The 13,474-nt window shown below is 37.8% G+C and overlaps 2 protein-coding genes across 2 annotated transcripts in view; one reads left to right on the top strand and one right to left on the bottom strand.

Annotated features, from left to right (window-relative positions):
- METTL8 (methyltransferase 8, methylcytidine) overlaps positions 1 to 13,474 on the bottom strand; it is a 64,960-nt gene that overhangs the window by 42,273 nt on the left and 9,213 nt on the right. The window contains exon 3 of the mRNA XM_054278464.1: positions 8,103 to 8,157. The gene's annotated coding sequence lies outside the window, so the exon portion shown is untranslated. The remainder of the gene's footprint in view (positions 1 to 8,102; positions 8,158 to 13,474) is intronic.
- Positions 5,957 to 13,062, top strand: LOC128938297 (plasma membrane ascorbate-dependent reductase CYBRD1). Its single transcript, XM_054278465.1, has 4 exons — positions 5,957 to 6,184; positions 9,549 to 9,757; positions 12,164 to 12,318; positions 12,521 to 13,062. Exons 1-4 carry the CDS (start codon positions 5,998 to 6,000, stop codon positions 12,819 to 12,821), a joined length of 852 nt encoding a protein of 283 aa, XP_054134440.1. The 5' UTR covers positions 5,957 to 5,997; the 3' UTR covers positions 12,822 to 13,062.

The following is a 13,474-nucleotide window of genomic DNA, read 5'->3' as shown; positions in this document are numbered from 1 at the left end:
GTAATGTGAAATTGTGAGTATTCTTGTTTCCTGTGATTTTCAGGGGGTGCTTAGCACTCATGCCATCTTTCCAGAGTACGCAGATAAAACCTCAGTTTACATCGAATGCAGTTTCAAGTGCATCCTTATAAGATCAAACCTGAAAGGCTTATGGCCTATGCTTCCATTATTTTCACTAGCACTAGATGCCCAAGGGACAAAGATTCTATATATATATATGTAGAAAGATGTAAATATACAAGTGAACTCTTAATGTGAGGAAAGACTCAAATGTGCATTTCACACATAGAGTTGAAGGGATCTTAACCGCTTTTGCCAGCACTCACAATTAAATAACTTCACCCAAACTTTCTGCATTTAATGTGGAAAAATGTTTCTTTCTTATGTTCAATTACTTTAACAGCACAGTTTCTTGCTCATTTTATTCTCATTTTGTCTTTTTTTTCTTTTTGTTATTGAGAAAAAGACTTCATATTACTTAACAGTAACTGAAGATTGCCAAAAACTCAACAGCAAGATTTTTTTTCCTTATGGAACTGTAACAGCTATCCCACAAGATGGAACAGCTAATAAATTAATTTGGTTCCCAGTTATAATAAAGATTGTTTAAAGGAATACCTGCTAGAAAGGACACCTGTGTAGGGTGGCATGTAAGCTGAGTGCTTTCTGAAAGAACAGTGGTGAGGAATTGCTGTTTGCTGCTTAAAGCAGGGTCTCTGAGTCTCTGCCTACAAAAAGCAAAATGTTGGTCTAGTAATTTAAAAGGTCATGGACTAGTGAATTCATGTTGAATTTCACCAAAGTTGAAACAAACTTTCTGCTGTTGCCAGAATGAACAAATCCTAAATGGTAAGTGCAAAAAAGGGTAAGTAGTAAAACTGGTTTTCTAAGACTGAACCACAAAAGAAGATATAGAACAGCAACTGAGTTCTTTTCTAACTGACAAGTATTACTACTCTGCAAAACCTTTAAAGAGTTTATTTTTTCTGGACTTGATCTGACATGTCTGTAGCAAAGACTCACCAATAATTGAATTGTATCAACAATTCAGAGAGGATCACTTGAAGTTCTCTGGTTGCTAGACTTGGCATTTCTACAACTATGGTATTTATTTCTGCTTTACTGAAATTGCAAAACAATTACCAAAATCTTCAAGTTATTATATTATAGAATATAGAAAGAATTAGAAATAATATAGAAAATAATTTTATGTCACTGCATTCAAATATTTATAGGTTTAATAAAGTAGTCAAAGTGCTTGATTTGGCTAATAAAAGATTAACAACTGCAAAAATAGATTGCTTTTTTTGGGATTGATTTTTTTAATAAAAGGAACTAGGCATCCTAGCAGAGTGAAGAGTTACAATAATGTGATTGCTAAGAACTACGTGGTATAGCTTAGTAAATCATTTAGTAAACTGGGAGTACAAATGCCTTATTCCTGCCCGAGTGGAGAAGGAATAGTGTTGTTGAGAACATGGTATTTTTAGGTAAGAGTAAGGGCACATTCTTCTCAGGAACAAAAAAGGAAACATGGGAGGGAAAGCTAAAATTCACTGGAATTATTCCACAAAGTGACTCAAGAACTCTGGCTTACTTGAGATGCTGCAAGAGAAGCAATGTAGTCCACATGATAGGCTTGCAGGCTCTCCAGACAGTCCCCAGTAACAGCTGCTTGCCAGAAGACAGGCAGGAAAATTATTCTGTGTTTACTTAAATGTTCCAAATTCCGACTCATACATTGGCAGTTTTCCCTTTTATCTTCTGCATCTGCAGTTAGTCTGAACTTTGGATGTTTGGATGGCCGCCTCTAACATGCATTTGCAGCGTGGTTGCACACATTTCCATGCTCTGGGGCAATGGAAATCTACAAAACTCTTGAATGTTGACACCACGCTCCTCCTATTTTAGCCCTTTGTAATGGGGCCATTACAGCTTCTACAACTACAACTTCAACAGCCACAACTTCCACAGAGGTATTTCTAAAAATGCCACAGCCAATTCTTTGTACTGCCTGAAAGCTGACTTGATTTTATGGCTGTCTTAGGAACATTTTGTTTTGTGGACCAAAGCAGCATACTTCCAGCATTTCTACTTCAACAGAATCACTTTTGATTTGCTACTTTACCACAACATCTCAATGACTGGAGAGAGGACAGAGAAGCAGAAAAGGGATCCCAAAAATGCTAGCCCTTTATTTGTATTTGATAAATATAGCTGTTTAGAGACACAGATGGAATTTCCCAGCCTAGAAATTTAAAAGATAGGAAGGAGTGACTTCTCTTGATAAGATTTGCTTTGGGGGTACAAAGAGCGCACATCCCACCTTTCTCTTGTCACTTGAGCACATACTCACTGGCAAGACTGGTGAGTGGTAGGGAAGAAAATAAGAAAACACAAGTCAAATAAAAACTGAAAGCAGTAAAACTTTACAATCTTGCTTTGACAATTCCAACTATTGTCCCACAGATCCACAACTTCAAAAAGCTTATACAAAATAATTACTAGAAAAATATCCTACAACTCAGAGAAGCAAAATGTTTATAGATTGAAGACCAAAAAAAGAGTTTCATTGCACAGGTAACAATGACTGGCCTATGGCCAGGATAACATTCTGGACAAAAGGTGCACTATGTGTCTTATTTTAACTCAGAAAAAGCTCTTTCTAGGTGGAGAATAAGTAAAAATCATTTATTGGTAGAGTCTTGCTCCACAGTCACAATTTGCAATTTGCAAAATCAAATTAAAATTAATTTGACCTTTTCTATTAATATTCTCAATAGCAAAGGTGAAATGGTTCTATTGCTTAGGCATGGAACTCAGTATCAAAAAGAGTAAAAGGATCATCCTGGTTTGTTTGTGCCGTTCAAATTAATTACTTGAACTCCTTTTTCTGGATTACTCCTGGTAAGATAACTCTACAGAGGTATTTCTAAAGCTTCCACAACAGTCAGTTAAATTAGCTGCCAGAACAAAACTGACTGGACAATCTCAGCACTTTTGTTTGTTTATAAAATGAACAGCCACCAGGTTTCTGAAAAACTCATCCAAATGCTTTAAGAGATACTGTAACTTATCTGGAATATCCAGGTCTAAGGCTTAGATCTTAAATAACTTGTCCAGTATAGAAAAAAGACAAAGTTGTAGCTGGTAAAAGACTAATCTTATTCTAAGTACAGCTCTGACAAGCCAGTTATTGGTCACTTGAAATTAGAAACACTTCCTGTATTAAAAATTTACATCAGAAGCACAAAATAATGGCCTATGGTGACATGGTGTGTTGCTTTGATAAGCATTTATGTACACTTACGTGTAGGCTGCTGCTCTCAAAATGTATGAATGGTACAGAATGATGCCAGCAGTTGCCAAGTACCATACGTGTAATACTGGCAGGAATCCATTGCTACCTCTTCAAAATAATCTGTGAATCTTTGTCTGTTTCATAGGTCTTATTTTGTCTGTCTACTTTGAAGTTCTTCCAGGTCTGAAGTCACAGTTATCCTACATCTGACAATGCAGCAATCCAAAAAAAGAAGTGCATGTTATATCATGTCCCAACAGAACTGCTAAGAGGGAATATACACTGACAGAGCTGATAACGTACTGGAAAGATATCATTGTCCCTAGGAAGCTCTGGAAAAGAGTAGAGATTATGAACTGCTGTAGAACCTATCCACAGTAATGATTAACAAAACCAGGTGTTTATTGCATTCTTGCAAGGACACTTAAAGTCCCATACAGGGTACTTTCCTTTTTATGTGGGGGGTTATTTTCCAAACAGATTATCAAGTGCATCATTCAGCCCTCAGCAGTCAACTGTATCATGTTGAGAGCCCACCCCAAGTAAACATGAAATCCCCTCAGACATCGTAGCTGTGCTAAGGATTGCTTCTGATTCTGCACCAATCTGATATTTGCACCAGGCAGGCATGAAGAGGTGGAAGAACAGAAAATGTAGAGAAATACAGGCCAGAGTTACTAATAGTGCTGCCTGAAATCTCTTCTGCATTACAGATGTTCTGTAAAGAACATTTCACTTTGTCTAACAAATAATTTTGCACTTTGTTCTGGTTTGATTTATTTAACAATCTCTAAGCCTTAGAAGTTCTTCAATTATATTTTTTTTAATTGTTCATCATTACTTGTTAAAGTAGGCTTCATATTCAGCTCAATGGAATTTTGTGTCTGATCTTGTTATTTGCTGCTTTAGCAGGGTAAACCAGTTTGAGCTATAGGAATTCACAAAATCTTCTGAGAGATACAGTATAGTTTAAGTAAAATCCACTTCAGTAGAAGATTCCTAAATGGGACTGTTGGGATACTGGATGTAATTAAAGTTTGTTGAAATCAGGGGGAACTGGAAGCATTCTGCAATTGGGAGATTTAGGTTCATAGGAGGCAAATTAAAATAAACATTTATGTCAGTTTTTATGCTTTACAGAGACAAAAGTAAAATTTTTCTGACCATAATATTAAGATGATCTGTATGTCTCATAAGCTAATGACAATCTGGCACCCTGGCAAGATTATGCATGAGTGCATTCATCAGAAGATTTAGGGCTTGGATCTTCTCTTAGATGCTATGACTTGTGAAATTTAACAATACAAGTGTTCTACTTGCCATTGTGAGGAAAATGAGTAACCAGTTAAATCCTGAGGGCAGGTCACACCAAATCCATTCAAACTAAAGCTAAATGTCTTTATACAAGTGCTGCTCAAGCCAAGCTTTTCTTTAAAATGTCAGGGTGTATTTTTAGGGGATTAAGGACAATAATGAAGAAATATATTTGCATCCCACTTCAATCTGGCTTGGTCTTCATGTCTCTATGTAGATATTTCCAACACTTTAGTAAGTACAATGTTTGAATTGGCAGTATTCTACCGAAACTATTTTAAGTTTCATAAAACCATTTCCTTTCATTTTCTAGGCCTCAGTTTAAGTGTGATACCAGAGAGATCAAATGCTAGCCAGAGTACATAGAATTTTTTTTAGAATCTCAATCAAATAACAAACTTCTGATTCATATGGAGTTCAACACTATATATATTTTTAAAGTAAGCAAATCAAATAGCAGAAAATTAGTGTTGAATATATGTTTGGGCATATCCTCCTACCACATTTGACAGGGTTCAGAGGCAGCTGAATGTTCTACACCAAAACAAAAAGTAACTGCTGACTATGTGACTTGACCAAGCTGGTCTAATCAATCATGTTATATTTTTGGCAGGTCTATTGTCTCTTTAGCAAGTCTGGGGTTTTTTTTCTTCTTCTGTTTTCCTCTCTAACCTTCCTATAATGGGCCTTTCCATACCTATTGGAATTTTCTGTTTATGCATTCCCTTTCTTTGCTAGTGGACGTTTGATATATTTGTGCTATTCAACAAAACAATGTCCACACCTTCCTGCACACTTAGGCCAGGCTCCACATATGTAACTGGTTAGTATCTGTACCATATCTGGAGCATTCAATGAATCCAGTGAGAAGGGGGCGATCATGACGGCAAGACTGTGCTCCAGGTAAGTACATCAGTGTCTTTAAGTGCGCTTCTCCTCCTCTGCATTTTCTGTGCGCGCTGTCTCTTCCTCATAACACCACTCCTACTTTATCTGTAAGTGCTTATGGCTGTGCTGGCTTATCTTTCTGGCGGGTCTGTGAACTCCCCAACCTCCACAACAGCCTCTCGGCACAAAACTCGTGACCACCGGCTCCCTTCCTTGGCTGCCGGGGGGAGCGCAGTCGAACCGTCACCATGGCAGGGCACAGGCTGACACAGAACATTACTTTCTAAGGCGGAGTTCTTACTGCGACGGGACGCTCACAGAAGGCAGGGTGGAGGGGCGCGGAGGATCCCGGAGTGCCGCCCTGCTCCCGCCCCTACTGCGTCCATCTCGTTCTGTCCCGTCCTGTCCCCTCCCGTGCCCGCCGAGTCCGAGCCCGGCCCCACCCGTCCCGCCCCTCCTCCGCGGCACTCTCTGCAGGGCACGGGACTCGAAAGATGGAGGACTACGGGCGATTCTTGGCGTTCCTGGCCTCTTCGCTGCTGGTCGGCTTCGTGTCGGTCATCCTCTCCCTCGTCTGGGTCTTTCACTACCGCGAGGGGCTGAGCTGGGACGGCGGCCCGGCGGAATTCAACTGGCACCCCGTCCTCATCATCACGGGCTTCGTCTTCATCCAGGGCATCGGTGCGTCGGGGCCCGGGTCGGCGCGGGGCTGCGGGGGAGCCGGGCCTGCCTGGGGCCGGGGTGGCGCGGCCGGGGCTCCGCGGCGCGGGAGGCTCCGGGCCGAGCCGCAGGGACAGCCCCCGGCCGGGAGCGCAGCAGTCGCTCCGCAGTGCAGGGAAGCCAGCGCTCCCGGGAAGGGACAAAGAGTGCCTTGTAATAAGCCAAAATTGCTACATATGGGGTTTGGGTTGTTTTGGGGTTTTTTTTTCTGCAAGCACTTGTTTATCCTGGCCCGGGGATTGCCGTGTACTTTGAGTAATGCCTGCGAGGTGTGTTTTTTCTAGGCAGCTGGAATTTGTGCAAGTTGAAAATCGAAATGCCAGAAATGTTGCCCTAGGAAAGTTTCTCTTCTGCCTCTCTTCCATGTCCCAACAAGAGAAAGGAAAGTTCAGTACCACAGAAGCTTGATCCAGGAACAGGGTTTTTGCCAGAAAAAATGTAGCACCACAAGCATTATTAAAATGCAGTTTTCTTCAGGCTAGACTTATGGTGAATTGTTTTGTGAAGCATATCTCTTTAATAAATCATTTATTCTGATGCTTAAATAACATACAATCTTCAAGATACAGGGTTGCTTCTTCTTTTTTCTTTTTTTTAATTTTTAATTTCTTTATGAATGTATGGACTTTGGATTTCATAGTGTTCAGTCATGGACTAACATTTTCCCATTGCACTTCCAGCCAGTCAAAAGGCTGGAAGATGCCAAAGGGTGTCTTGTTCTGGCTATGAAGAGAATGTTGTGATTTGAACATACACTGTAAAGTTTTGGTTTTGAGTGGGAGTGGGACTGTTCTCAGCCTTCTTGTGGCTTCAAGCTACAAACCAGTATTGAGCAATAAACAATATTTTAAAGTTGTTTTACATAATATTGTGCAACAGGAAATGTAATTTCAGGCTATAAATAAGCAATGAAAACCACCTGTTGACTTCACTAAGATCTATACTACTTAATGTGCTCAAACTATTTTTTTTTTAATAAATAAGCATAGAACTTTTGAAGAAAATTAGGAGAGGCTTTCTGCAGCTTTTTCCTATGTATTTTCTATTTTATTTCCTCTGAAACTCAGTTTTTTCCCTGTGTCACAGAGAAAGGGTGTTGTCCCAAGCCCTGTTTTGGTAAGGATATACATACAGTAAATGGAAGTTTACCATAGCTAAGAAACCACACGCATACAAGGAATTCACTAATAACACAGCATAATTTAGGGAGGAACTCCTATCACATAATAGGAAAAGCAAAGTTGGAGACTGAAGAGGTATTGTAGTAAATCAGATGAAATACCAACAGATAAGATACCACTGTGAATCTGATTCAAATTTGGCTGATGGAAGTCTGCCACTGAATTCACAGCAATTTGGATGAGAGTGAGAAATCAGATAGCTCTTTGGACACATACAAGAAAGATAAGTAGTTGAAAGAAGGAAGGTGTAGCTAAAAAACAAATCTTGGTTAAATTTGAGTAGAGGATTTAAAATAATAATTAAACCAATTGTTTCCTGAGTTTATTGGTCTATACAAAGGATGGAAATGTTGTATCGTTGGTCAATAACTCTAGACTTTTGCCCTGTACATTTATTAAAGGACAGATGTCCCATGCCATATAAAAATATTGCAAGGTAACTCTGCTCTGTGTGATGTGTTTTAAAATCATAGTTCAAAACAGGATTAAGGTCTGAGTCAAAAAGCTCTATCTAGGGTGCCTAGACTGTCAAATTTCTTAACAGTACTAGAAATGTTCTGCCTTGAGAAGGCTCTTCATGAGGCTGCTTCACCATGTCACCAGCAAACATTCTAAGTGAATGTTTTAACCTGGGCTGTTTAATTTTGACATGAAGTTACATATCACATCTCAGTAAGTTTTTAAGAGCCTGTACTCACTGAAAGGTGAATCTTCCTTCTCTCCCCTTTGTTCCCCAGACTGTCATCTTTCCACCTGCAGGTTAGAAAAGCACCAGTTATGAGAAAGGCAGGGAGAAGCACACAGAAGGGGTGATGGGGAAATAAAACTGTATCTTTTCACAGTGATTAACCAAATCTGCTGAAATTGTAATGTGTAAGTTCACACAAAGCCCTCACGGAAAGATGAAGATGATTAAATCAAACTACAATATCATGTCTATGAACTGGGCTGTGGCATGTAACATGATAATGAATGTTATCAACTGGCCAAACTATTACTCATTTGGTAATGAATGGTATTGTTAACAACTGGCCAAAGCATTAGTCAGTTATTCCTTGGTTTTCTATTGTAATGTTTATGGGAAACAACTTTGAAAATTCAAGGCCCAAACAGAGATCTGAGACTATGTGAACAAGTGACTAGGGAGTTTGATAGTGCTTTTGGAAGTTCAATCAGCTAGATGACAACAAAAAAATATTATATAAAAATTGTAGCCCAGACTTGGCCCTCTGAGATCAAAGACTAAAAACTGAGATAAGGACCTATGGTCATTAAGTTTTCTTCATACAAAGTCCAGTACTCTGCTGCACCATGAATAAATTATTGACAATACTGTGGGACATATGGCAAGAAAAATTTATTAGGAATATCCTCATGGGATGTTGAAATTTGTTTTGGGGCCTTTTGACACATCTGTTTTACAAAATTAGAAGTCATTATCATTAGTACTAAGTTGGTTAATAATAGTCCAATGCAGGATATTATTGCCAGCTGGCTGAACATGAGCCAGTGTGTGTGCCCAGGTAGCCAAGAAGGCCAAGTTGTATTTGTTAAATACTTTTGTCTCTAAAGTCAGATTATGATTCCCTTATGCTGAAGAGCATTTTCCCATTCAAAGTAGTCTTATTGATATCAATGTAATAGACAGTCATATCAGTATCTATGCAATTAGAGAACAGCATTATCCAAAGTTGCAAAGAGAATAAATATTATAAAATAATCGTGCATGCTTTTTCAACAAGTGATCTTCTCAATATAAAAATCAGGCTATATTGCTCCAATCTGACTAGTAGCAGAAAAATCAAAATCCTATGCCAAATCCCCATTAAATCAATTTAATGACTGAGGAAAAGATGACACCAAGTTATTTTCTGGTGTTTTTTTTTTTTGAAACACACTTAAGTTTGTGGGATTTTTTATAATTGAGAAGAAATCCCTAAGAAGCTATATTTAAGCCTCAGCTGTATTTTCAGAGTATGCTATGCTAAGTGTGTGAGAAAAAACATTCTAATAGACATTTTAGAAGACTTAAGGTTGGATTTTGCTGTAATTTACAATGTACCTATGTGAATTATGCATAATTATTAACATCTGAAAGAAATTATTCTATACGGCCTAAAATCTTGTTTCTCTTCTTTCTTCAGCTATTATTGTGTACAGATTGCCCTGGACCTGGAAGTGCAGCAAACTCCTAATGAAGTTCATACATGCTGGATTAAATACTACAGCTATGATTCTTGCAATCGTTTCTATGGTAGCCGTGTTTGATTTCCACAATGCCAAGAACATTCCTAACATGTACAGTCTGCACAGCTGGATTGGGCTGGCTGCTGTTATATTTTATTCTCTGCAGGTCAGAATCTAACTGTATTTATAAACAGGTTGTAGATTTGAATAATGTTTTTAGTAATTCAGGCAAAATAGGCTCTTGCTAGTACACCATAACTACTGGGATAGCCCTTTGACACTCTGATTTGGCAAATTATTATGTAAATGTACAAATACTGGATCACTGACTTTGAAGAGAAATGCATTTTTAAGCCTATTTTGTTTATTTGCTGGCAAAATGGCCATTAGCCTACAATACAGTTATAGTGTAGTGTGTTTCTAAGCCCTATTAACTCCTGAACTTACAGCAAGTTACTTGGTTTGTTGGCAGCATATTTAAATACAGTTAAAGCCTTTATTAAGGAAGTCTCAAATGAAGAAACAAGTCGTTTTTTGGGGGGTTTTTTGTTTTTGTTTTTGTTTTTCAGCTATCATAAATTTAAATAGTGATTTCTTGGCTTCAAGACTTTTCTAATCAGCAAAACAAGTGCATCAGGGAGCAGCAGAGATGTAAAGGATCTGATGCCTGAATGAGCTATTACTGGCTAACCAGTTTTCCTGAATCAGCAGAACTTTGATAGATGCTTGTGGGCATGCTTCTAACTGCTCCTCTTGGCAGAGAATTAGCATTATTGTAATGTAAAATGAGCTAACTTAATGTGTTTTGCATTTGACAAAGAAGAGCAACCGTGCCCTGAAATTTACAGAACACATCCAGATGCTTTGCATATACATTCTGAACTCCCTATACTGTTATTACACTATGGAAATTTATTTTGCTCCTTCAAATATTTTTTCCCAAAACACTAAAAAGAAAAAAAAGACTTAATTATCTATGATCAAGCACAAAAAAGCCTCAGCTAAGGTATTTGGGTTCTGGAGTTTATTCTTCACTGCTCAGGCCAAGAGGTACAGGAAATAGTGTTGAAATAGTGTTTTTAATATTTATAAAAAAGGAAAGCATGTTGCAGCATTGTTGAGTATATTCTCTACAGCTGAATAAATAAATAAGAATGAATATGAATGAATAAGAAAAAACGTTAAAAGTAAGTTTGTCCTAATAATGCAACTATTTCAAGGAAGTCTGTGCTGCCACATCACTGAGTATCAGTATTTTTTCTAATGGTTAAATGAAGAATTGTGACTAAAATCTTAGTTCTACTTTTCATTTTGCTACTATAAACATGATCAATGGCACTTAATGCCTCGCCTGTCACATCAAAAGATTCTCGGTGTTCCTTCCTCCAATCTGGGATGTAAATCTCCAGTCAGAGACTGATGTTTCTTGAGCAACTGAGCACTATAAAGAATAGTCATAAAGCAGTATCTTTGTTAACAGAGAAATCACTTGGCACTTACCAGAAGGGACATGTCAGTTGTATGCTCACATAATACTCTCCCTGCCTTTTGAATTTGAAATATTGCAACTATATTGTAATTAGCCAAATGTAAGTTAATACAGTATAGTACACTGACATAAATTTAAGAATAGGGCAAAAATGTAGAAAAGTAAAAACCAACAAACCCAAAGAAATTCTGGAAAAGTAATTTGTGGGCTGGAAAAGCTATTTTCCATTGCAAGACTTTAAAAACTCCAGCTGTTTAGCAGATCTAAGATTAAGAGATGATTTGATTATGGTGTACTAAAAAGCTTCCAAGGGAGAAAATATCAGGCTCTCTAATCCATTATGGAAAGATAAAACAAGGACTGAGTTAAAGCAGGATGAAATACAAATTCATGCACTGGGCCTAATTTAGCAGCAGGGGTGAGTAACAGTAAAACAAACTAAAGAAGGGCTGCAACCTCAGAATGACTGGGCAAGCCTGTGGATGCAACCATGGGACATGATAGGTTATTTTCCATCACAAAATTAGTGCTAATAGGAGGACTAATGACCCTGAACAACTTGATGCCACCCATACATGTCTTCACTCTGTAAATGCCATGTGATCAATATATTGAGAGTCCATTCCTCTTCTAAAGATAGGCACTTAAAAATAACTGAAATTCTAACAAGATAAAATTATTTAATCCACTCAAGTCAGAAGGTTAGACTGTCTTTTGATGTTCCTTTATGTGCAAATCTGCAACAGAAGCAGATAACAGGACTTGACAAGACTGTAATAGTGTGGCTTCTCACACCTTTATTATATTAGTGAATTAGTGACACTGAAGTTTGAGCACTATCAGTAAGTTTAGACACTGATACCACATAGGATGCTTTATAAAATATTTAATGTCTGCTTCCCAAGTCCTAATCCAGAATTTTGCTTTGATTTTGATAGGAAACATTCAAAAATAGAAATGCCAATTATTTTCAGATTTTTACCTGAAGACATAATAGAATGGAATTTTATAATTATTTTTGTCTGCTTGAGAAGTGCAGCTTGTTTTGCATGTAGCCCTAACTATGAATCTGTTTTGGTTTAGCTGTTCTTGGGTTTCGCTGTCTTTCTGCTCCCGTTTGCTCCAGTTCGTCTCCGCGCAGCTCTCATGCCAATACACGTTTATTCAGGTCTCACCATCTTTGCAACAGTGATTGCAACAGCCCTCATGGGAATCACAGAAAAGCTTATATTTGCTTTGTAAGTATTTGTTTCCACTTGTTTATTAAGGTTATTCATTGCAAATACACTTCCATTTGCCCAGAATAATAAGCATCCAGTACTGGGACACTTGTTTTGTTTGTATTAAAAGACCTACCTAGCTGGAGCCTGCTGTTTTTATACCAGGATTGTCTTTAAAACAATCTTTTCTGACCTCTTCTTTCTTTTTCCCCTTTCAAAGGAGAAATCCTGCATACAGTGAATCCCCACCAGAAGCAACTTTGGTCAACTGCCTTGGTCTTTTGCTTGTCATATTTGGTTCACTTATTTTGTGGATGGCAAGCAGGCCCCATTGGAAGCGGCCCCTAGCAGAGAATGCAAAAATTCTGAGCCCCATTGGAGCAACTCCTGAAGGCACAGAAGCAGAATCCACAATGACAAACAGTAGTAATGCAGATAAATCTGATCTGAGGAGCAATACTGAAGCAGCCAGAAAACAAAACATAAAATTTGATGAAGCAGGACAAAGATCCACTATGTAAAGAAAATACACAGAATAGAAGTACTATTATACCTCCAAATTCCCCCTGGTGAGGGTCATTCTAATGTAGTTATATTGATACAAAAGTAGGTTGGGGGTTCATTTTCAGTATGGCTTGCTGAAAGATACTCAAGTTTTCTGCATATGTATTTAAATTCCTGTAAGTCCCAAGCATATTTTATTGGTCCATGACTAGTCCATGCCTTGTTTAAAAAAACAAGAGCATGAATGATATCACATAATTGGAAACTCGTACATATCACTTCTTAATTTAATGCTTATATCTCTTATAGTCATGAAAAATTTAACAAGATTCCAACTAAATTTTGCTCTTGAGTGCTTTTGCAAGTTATGAATCAGCCATGAAGTATACCATACAGAATAATTTAGTTTGTCACACATACATTTCCTGGTAATGTTCACTTTTTTTAAAGCTCTGATTTCTCTAGCTGATTAACCCCCTGACTGGCTGCTATGTTCTATGGGATTTGAGATCATTCTGCACTTTACAGAGTTGCTTCATAAAAATGTTTATTCTAAAATTTTTATTAAAAAAAAGAGAAAAGTTTGCTAGATATCTTCATAAAATGTTATATTTCCTTTAGAAACTTCTGGGGGTTTCTGGTGTTGTTTTTTTTAAAATCAGAATGTATC

The sequence above is a fragment of the Melozone crissalis genome, unplaced genomic scaffold (assembly GCF_028551555.1).
Source record: "Melozone crissalis strain CALT ecotype California unplaced genomic scaffold, PUWL_Pcris_2 ptg000023l_1, whole genome shotgun sequence".
Taxonomy (NCBI): domain Eukaryota; kingdom Metazoa; phylum Chordata; class Aves; order Passeriformes; family Passerellidae; genus Melozone; species Melozone crissalis.
This window is presented reverse-complemented; position numbering and strand designations above follow the sequence as displayed.